The sequence below is a fragment of the Limulus polyphemus genome, unplaced genomic scaffold (assembly GCF_000517525.1).
Source record: "Limulus polyphemus unplaced genomic scaffold, Limulus_polyphemus-2.1.2 Scaffold6967, whole genome shotgun sequence".
Lineage (NCBI taxonomy): Eukaryota > Metazoa > Arthropoda > Merostomata > Xiphosura > Limulidae > Limulus > Limulus polyphemus.
Window position 1 is genome coordinate 21,425 of NW_013672577.1, and position 9,613 is coordinate 31,037.

The following is a 9,613-nucleotide window of genomic DNA, read 5'->3' on the forward strand; positions in this document are numbered from 1 at the left end:
GTGTTAAAAAGGCGATCAAGAGTATTAAATATACATTTTAAGCAAATTAAATATAAGTCAAAGATTGTTGTATTGAACTTGCTCTATAATTATACAGAAAAATTTAAGCCGTAGGTAACTTTCCAGCATTTATTCAGTAAATGTAAATATTAGCAGTTCTTGGACAGTGAAAGTAAGAAAAAAGGAATATTAACTATAAATGCTGCTTTATTAGATATTTCAGTGTTTTGGTTAAAGTCGTTTTTCTTTTTGATCCAAGCTATCAGGCTGGATCATATTTTACAATTAGTAACCAAGGGTAGAACCAACACTAATATTTTTATACCTATAGTGTTCAGTAAAATATTCACCAAGGGTAGAACCAACACTAATATTCTTATACCTATCGTGTTCAGTAAAATATTCACCAAGGGTAGAACCAACACTAATATTCTTATACCTATCGTGTTCAGTAAAATATTCACCAAGGGTAGAACCAACACTAATATTCTTATACCTATAGTGTTCAGTAAAATATTCACCAAGGGTATAACCAACACTAATATTTTTATACCTATCGTGTTCAGTAAAATATTCAAATACGTATTATAATAAAATTACTGCCAAGCCAACATATTTGCCCGTTAAAACAACAACAACAAAAAACTGTAATATAATGTAAAAATTTTTCTAAGTAAACAAACGACCAACTTTAGAATTTTAAATATTCGTTTTTTTATCGTTAGAATATTTTGTTTCATTTTCAATTTGGGACCGATCTCTAGTTATAAGTATGCGTGAAAAAGGTTTGTATATACATGTATATAAATATATATATACACTTCGAAACAGGCTAAATACCCCTGTAAAAATGTTTACTTGGCATGATTCCTTTAAAAAAAGAGTAGAAGGTAAAATAACGATTACTGGATATTATAAATTGTGCATTTCCGTACAGCTTTGTAGAAGTGTTTTCATGATAAAAAACAACAATAACTGTGTACTTAGCATAATGTTGTTGTAACGAACAAAAATAACACCTAAACCATGGAAACAAGATAGCGATAAACATACAAAAGCCTTAAAAAAAGAAGTAATGACAATTAGATATTGAATTTATCAATGGTACAAAACATTATCACGGGAAATACAAAACCCACATAATTTGTACAATTCACTCGAATTCTGTATGTAAATCCTTTCCTTTACACAGAGTGTTACAATTTAATTTTATGTATCACTCCCCACAACTCAGCCATGTTGTTTGCTTGCCTTTTGACTTTCTTAGTTTTTATATAAGCCCATACATCCACAAGAGTGCTCTTATCGGTAGTTTATGCAGACAAAACTATGGTCGTGAGTAATGGATCGGCCTTTGTAAGTGAAGCCGTCATTTTACCATGTTAGGGTCATTCTTTTTGCTGGAAGGTGAATCATCACTGGATGAGTCGTGCTCCTGAGGGAAATACATAATGTGTCAGAGTATGCATTTAGTTTGTCATCAGATTTGTGGTTGTTATATAACCTTAAACTTGTACTGATTTCCCACATGCTTCATTGTATATTTATTACATTGCTATGATACTGTTCTCTTTTCTTCCATTGATTATTGTTGAACAATTCGAACTTTGATTAATATTCAAGATGTACATGTCTCTAACGTTATCCATTCCACTGTTTTTATTGATTGTTGCAATCATTTGTTTTAAATACATTAAAATATTTTAGTTGATTGATGAAATATTTTATCTGTACTACATTGGAGAGATCTTCTCTGATTTGTTATACACACCTCTCAGGTACATGTGAAGATCTTATTGATTTATTTTATAGATTTTCCCAAGTTACACAAGCAGATGTTAACTACTTCTATATAAACATTTTAAAGTTATATTGACTGAAAATCCTTTATTTTTGAACGAATATTTTAAATTATATTGACCAGATTTGCCTTGGTTTCTTTTATAAATGATTTTATTGTATACAAACGAGATATTCTTTACTTTTGAATATACGTTTTAATTGGTACTGATTAAATCTTCATTGGTTTTGCATAAATATCAGGACTGCAATTATATTAATCGTTAGATTTATGTAATTTCTGCCGTTTTGCTATGTGTCTAAACAATATTCTCCTTCACTTTGCCTAAAATATTACCATGTCATGGAAGGCAAATTTTAAACAACCATTGAAGAAAATTATTTTATGTAAATTCATTCTAGTTTTTAATATAAATCTAACTATAAAAATAAACTTATGTTATTTTAGAGTGGAGGTTCCCTTCGTCCAGCTGGTAAAGATGCAGGAAAAAGTCTATGGCCACGAAGTGGCAGGTAAGACAATATTCAGCATGTATAATAAATTTTTATTATTGTATGGCTTATGATTCACATTAATTTTGATTCACAGTCATCTTCTATGATGTCTAATGAGTTGTAGCACAAAGATTGTTGTTGTTTTTTTCAGAATTTTTGTGCAAAAATTTGGGAGGGCTAGATGCACGTAACCTTCTTAAATTTTGAAGTGATGACTAGAGAGAGAAGGCAGCTAGACAACAGTGCCAACTGACAACTATTGGGCCACACTTTTCTGATCAAATAATAGGATTTGATTATCTATCTTATAGCACACATAAGACATCAAAGAGTGGAGCATTTTGTGTAATAGTTTTAAAAATAATGTTTTTTTTTGTGGCAATGGGTAGCAAAACCATAAACTGCTGGAGTCAAAGCTTGGCTATTCTAATCACTAAGCCATGTTTGGACTGTAGCACATACAGACAATTACTCTATTATATTTTTAACTATCTAACAATAATGCAATTTGACGTTTGCCAGCATAGTAGAATTCTAATGAATTGTTTCATCTGATAACGTTTTTTGTACCAATATAATAAACTTGCAGATTCCGTTATTTGTCTGTAAGTTATCTTTATACATTACAAACATATATTATCCTCTATGATAAGCTGTTTAACTAGAGAATTTTTTTTATTGAAGTTCAAAATTCTTGTGAACGTTTGAAACAGAGACAAAGTAGGATAAACTAATAATAGTAGGATAAATTAGATAAACTAATTTCCAACATTTTTTACCAGGCAGATAGTTTAGCTAACTTAGCCATCATGTCTCAAGAGCTGGAAAATTTCAGCTGTCATTTTATTGATTATGAAGAAGAGACTTTGGTAAAGCTGAAGAATATGTATGGCCAAGAGCATGTAAATTTCGATATGATTACTCACCTCCATACACAGGTCAGCTATTTTTTCTTGAAGTCGCACTATTTTGCCTAAGAGACTTGCATGCCACCAGCCTTGTGAAACTCCCCTCCCCCCTAAAATTCCCATGAAATTCCACTATTGCATGATAACATGTCATGCTGAAAAACCAATAGAAGTGCAACACACCTCCTTGCACAAATTCACATGCGAAAAACCTCATTATTTTCCTCGGCACAGTCTTGTGTAGACGTATATGTCAATACTGAGACTTATCGAGGTTTTCCTCAACTTTTCCTTGCATTGTCTTTAATATAAAGTTACATTCCAATGTGAATTTTTCTCAAGAAGTGAGTGATCATTCAATTCATAATGTCCAACATATAAATTCAGAAAGTTCTTTATATATGGATGACATGACAGCCATCGTCCAGCATGTGGTAGGGTCACCTGGACCCTCCTCTTCTATTTTGGCCACATGTTTCCTTCTCATGAGTTTGAAACTGAAGTTGAGAAGCACAAAATGGAATATCTTTTTCTGCCCCGTGGCTCTGTCCTTGGTACCCCATTTCATCAGAGGACTCATTTTGCAGTATGTGCTATTCTTTCCCTTTCTCCAATTATTTACACACAACCTCATGATTTCTTCATTTTTCCTCCCTCCACTGATATTTCTGTTCATGCTACCTCCTTCTTAGAGCAACTTCACGCTCGTAACGTATGCCATATCCCCATGCCTACCTGATGTTTACATACAGTCATTCTTCTTTTCCCTTCCTGGACACCCAGTCCTTGGAATCACTTTTGTCAGCTTGGGGACAAACTCTTTATCAACTGTTACCCTCTCAAATGCCGAATTCTCCAGGCTTTGTGCCTTCCTTACCACCCTCCTTAGATACCTCTCCTCTCTTTACCTCATGACAGAGGCACTCTACCATTCCCCTGATGACTTCATGGGGAATATCTGAACCCTCTCTTTCTCTTCTGTGGCCCATTCCACCTCTTCTGCCCTTTCCCTTCTTACTTGGTTCCTTTGTTATTGGGACCTTCTGTATAGAGATACGCAACTCTCTCATGTACGACTACCCTCCTTCTTTCTATGTAACTTCGTTTTACCCTCTTCCTCCATCAGAAGGTACTTGGGGGTGTACCTGATTCTCTGGAATCACGATCTGAAGCCTTGCTTGCTATCAATCTTCCCTCTCCTCTTTAGTATTACACTTAACCCAATCTTAATCCTCCTCTTCAGTCGCTTGACCTCACCCAACACATCCACCTCGTACTGTTCCAGTATCCAGGCCTTCCTCCTTCCACCCATTGCCCCCATATAATTTCAACCATTGGTGACTATCCTGCTGGCTTGGGCCTAATGAGTGCCTGTCTGTCACAGTTTGTTCACTTGTGGGAATTTTTTGCTGCAGATAGATGGTTCATTTAGGTATTGTCTCACAGACTAGCCCTCCACTTCTCTTCCAGTCCTCCCCTTCATTCTCAACTCCTAGCTTTCCTCGACCCTCAGATCCAGACTACCTCCAACATCTGGATGGGGCAGTCTCTGACCTGTTGAAGAAGCAAACCATATAACGAGTTTAGAACCCTTCTCTGGGTTATTATTCTCGAATTTTTGTGGTTCCCAAAGAGACTGGGGACTGGCACACAGTCATCAACCTCTCAATCATTATTTGGTCATCTACCATTGTTGGATGGAGAATTTCTTCTCTCTCCATTGGTCTTTCCAGCCTAGCCTATGGATGACCAAGACAGATGTGTCAGATGCATTTCTTCACATTTCAATAGTCTCAGTTTCTCGACATTATCTCCAGTTCGTCCATGTCTTTCAGTCTTGGGCCTCGTCATTCAGCATAGCGTTAGCCCCGTATATTTTCAATCGAATCATGTGGGCATTCACTCGTAATATACTGGCTCTGAGACTGCAGTTACACTCTCACATGGATGACTGTTCCCAGGAAGAATCCTTGGATCACACTACTCTTCTCCTTCTTGAAACCACTCGTTTTGGCTGGCTCATTAAGCTCTCCAAATCTTTCCTCACCCCAACCCAGTATCTCATTTACCATGGGATATTGTTCAATACTCATCTCAGTCATGCCCGACCCTCTCTTTCACACTTAGTAGACCTAAAGAATCTAGCCACCATGATTCATGTCTCTCTTACTCCAACTGTGTGGGGGATTATGTCTTTTGTGGACTATGGTTACTCTGTAACCTCTCATTCCACTCAGTCATGCAAATATGCATCACCTAGAGTGGGCCCTGCATGACCAATGTACCTCTACAGGGATCCACTGTCCTCATTGATCCTTATTTCTCTCCATCTGCTGGGGGATCTCACCTGGTGGCTAGACCAATCAAACACCACCATTGGCATCCCAATTCTTCCCCATTTTCTCCCCTTCTGATGTATCATTTAGTTATGATCCACTTAGACAGTTCCATGGTGGTGTCTGAAATCAACCATTGAGATGGCACCCATTCTCAGACCCTCTACTTCCAAACCTTAGACATCATTGTGGACCATCTTTCACAACAAAATCGAGTTCTTCTCATGAAAAGGTCCCTTCATCCTGAGAATTTCCATTGGGTTTATTCCCAACTTGGCACTACTCAAATAGATGTTTTTTGCCTCACCACTCAACACCAAGTTTCCTCTTTTCTGGTTCCCTGTTCCTCACTAATTAGTCAGGACTGGTTTCATCTCTTTCTATATGCTTACCATCCTATCCACCTTCTACCTAGAGTACTTGCTCTAGTTTGGGACATCCAGTGTCATATTCTGTTGGTTGCTCCATACTTGCCAGCCTAACCCTGGTTCCCAACTCTGCATTTTCTGTCGACCAAACCCTCTCTTCTTCCCATATCATCCCTTCTTGTATAACCCCACACATCCATATTTCATTATGATGTGTCCTCCCTCCATCTTCACATGTGGAATTTATCAGGCCCATTGCCTGTCAATCAGGACTTTCCAGAAACCCATGTAGCTTACTTTCTTTCCCATTCTTGTTATTCCTACACAACTTGTGTATACCAACACAAATGGTGGACATATCATCACTAGTCTCCCCTCCACCATTTCCCCCTAACTGGCCCACTTTGAAACACCTCTCCTCATTTACCTGACTTTTTTATTGTGGCTTGTCTGTTTCTACTATTGCATGTCTTCTACCTACTGCCTTTCCCATTTTCATGATGTTTTTCCTCCTCTGTCTTTACCACACTATTACATTCCTTCCTCATACATAGACCCCCTGTGTCTATTCCGTTTCTTGAATAGGACTTGTTCTTTACACTCTCATGCTCGATTCCTCTGAATCCCTTGCCTCTTACTCTTTCTATCACCTCTCTCTCAAAACCTATTTCCTTCTGCTTCTCACATGTGGTCATTCTGACATTCACGTCATTGACTTCTCTTGGACTCTTTGTCATAGCATATATATTCTTCTTTACCTGAACTGTTCTTTCCTACTTAAAACACCAGATGCAAGGGAAGGCATTTCCACACTTTCCCAATTTCCCTTCCCTCTATTTCCCACCTATATGGACATTATGACCTGGACAGGCTCCTGTGTCTGGTCCAAACTGTTCATTGTTACCTCTCCTGTATTGTACCTTTCAAAGTTCCCGACTCCATCTGTTCATTCATTGCAACCCCTACTCCACTCGTGATCTTTCTCCCTTCGCCTTAAACTGATGGATCTATCAACTCATCCACATTGCTTACTCTTCCTTGGAGATGGATAGTTGATGCCTGTTTTGTATCTCCTTGCACGAGATTTGTCACCTTATGCACTCCGTGGTAGCTCACTACCATCATCAGCTAGAGGAGATTCTCTGTTCAGGCATGTGGACTACCCCACACACTTTTGTCACCCACTACCTTCATCATCTCCAGTAGGCTACAAACCTCCTCTGACTGCTATTTTACAATCGTTCCTAAACCTCCAACAGGTGAGTACCGAATTTTTATATTTTTTATTCCTCACCTTTCTCTTACATTTGAATCCCACTAGGTGGCTAGTATTGCTCCCCTGGATAGACTTACCCAAAATTCTGAATTGGGCCAGGATAGCAGCAGTTGATCAGACCATCTACTGTGGCCCAATCAGTGCCACCTATGACATGGAATGTCTTGCAAAACCACTGGAGTACAATTCATGGTATTTATATACCTTTTTCCAGTCCGATCCAGACTGTACCCATCTCATAGGTTATTGTAGAAGAAGCCAGCAACAGAGTTCTGCATCTGCCCACTTCTCTGGCTAGTACTTGCTGGCTTTTAAAAATAGGGTTATACAGTTACCCATTGCACTGTTTCCAGTAAAAGACATTTCCAGACTGAAGGACTGGTGGGGATCTAGGCACATTCTCTTGGTCTCCCCAATGCAAATTTCCACCCCCTTCGAGTAGAGTACACAATACCCTTCCCACTTGCCAGTTCACAGCCACTAGGGTGGATCCTCACTGATTGGGACTGAAAGCTAGTGCTAAAACAAGAGGTCCCTTTACACTGAAAAGTAAGGCAAGGGTGTCTCCGAAATCAAGTGAGGGCCATCCCAATCTCCAAGTGGATTTTGGACACAGCTCACTTATTCCGTTCTCCTCTACCTACTCCTGATAGGACATGACTCCACCGATTATGCTTGTGGAGTTATTGATATTTCGTAATATCCAGCCATGGAGTACCACTCATTAACACTACTTACACAGCTTGCAAAAGACCTGTAGAGTCTGATGTTTGAGTGGTGGTTTCATAAGTATCCTTGTTAGTCATGTCCACTGTAGTGCCCTCCTCCTGTGACTGGCGTGGACCATGGTATTTGATAGATGAGGAACCGTGCATTGATAATGTTTACATGTGCTTTTCTCCTGTAGCTGATATTGATCTGTAGAGACTGATGGTCGATGAGGTGAGCCCACATGGTACAGTCTGAATGCTCCCAATCTCACTTCACATATTGGCCTTCTGACTGTTTGTGTGCAAGCTCTCAAACAGTCATGTACCTATTCCACCTGGCCTTGTGATACCTTTCAGGCTTCTCACCTCTCCCTATCCCTCAGTTGGGAAAATATTATACACCAGATGAGATGAGATGTAGTCTCCCATGGGTGTGCCCCTATGGAGCTCCTGCCATAGAGTGTTGCACACCGTGGGCTTCCATTCGGCACTCTCCAAAGGAGGCTCATCTTGGTAATTTCTGAACTGGCCTCACCATCATCTCAACACAGGATTCTAGCTGATTGTGTACAGAGGTGAGTAATCATACCGTAAGTTACATTTTCCTTACCTGAAAATGTATTTCTGATAAATATTCACCTCTGTACATGTTCCCACTCTTCCTCCCCACTTTCCCAGTGCACTTTTATTGGTCTTCTCATGAGAGAATGAGGATTTTAGCACGTGAATATGGAGGGAGCATTTGGGCAAGGAGGTGTGTCACACTTATATTGGTGGGGGTTTTTGCTGCATGATAGGTCATCACATAGTAGCTCAATTTCACATATTTTCACGTGAATTTTAGGTGGAAATTTGACAAGGCTGGTGGCTTGCAGGTCTCTAAGGCAGAATAGCACGACTTCAAAAGCAAAATAGCTGATCTGTGTACAGAGGTGAGTATACCTATCCGAAATATTAGGTCCTAAAGAAATTAATGTCGCTTTTTTAGATGAAAAAAACCTGAACAAGTTATATATCAATACAAAACATTTATTAAATAAAATAGTCTCCATTCTTATTGATGATGCTTTTTCATCTGACATTCAGGTTGTTAATGCCCTGATTAAAGAAATCACTTGGCTTTGAAACAAAAAACATGTCGATGTCCTCTTTAACACCTTTTTGCATACGTTTTCCCCTTAAGATGGTGTTGCAGCGAACGAGAATGATGGTAATCTGATGGTGCTATATCTGGAGAATATGGTGGATGAGGGAGAACTTCCCAACCCAACTCCATAATCTCGTGTTGTGTCAAATGTGCCAGATGTGGACGTGCATTGTCATGTAGAAGAAGAACGCCTTTTCGATTGACGAGTGAAGGGCATTTCTGATGAAGGGCTTGATTTAAACGTTACAGTATAGATCTCTGCATTGACTGTTTGCTGTGGATTGAGGAGTTCGAAATGAATTACTCCTTTGATGTCTCACCAAATGCAAAGCATCATTTTCTGCGGATGGAGTCCAGGTTTTGTAGTCGAAAGTGATTTTGTCTAGGACTGAGCCATTGTTTTTGGCATTTAATATTCGCATAGAGAATCCATTTTTCATAACTGGTGACAATTCTGTACAAAAATGGTTCACACGCCAGAAGAGACGAATCAACGCTCACACGTTAGAAACGATGATCATCGGAGAGTTCGTGAGGCACCCAAGCACCTTCTTTCTGGAGTTTCCCATATTC

General features: G+C 38.9%; 1 protein-coding gene across 1 annotated transcript in view; it reads left to right on the forward strand.

The window, feature by feature from the left end:
• LOC111089666 (protein unc-13 homolog A-like) overlaps nt 1–9,613 on the forward strand; it is a gene marked incomplete at its 3' end in the record, with an annotated part of 26,418 nt that overhangs the window by 7,832 nt on the left and 8,973 nt on the right. Inside the window, exon 2 of the mRNA XM_022402574.1 lies at nt 2,249–2,313. Within this exon, the coding sequence (XP_022258282.1) occupies nt 2,249–2,313 (65 nt within the window). The remainder of the gene's footprint in view (nt 1–2,248; nt 2,314–9,613) is intronic.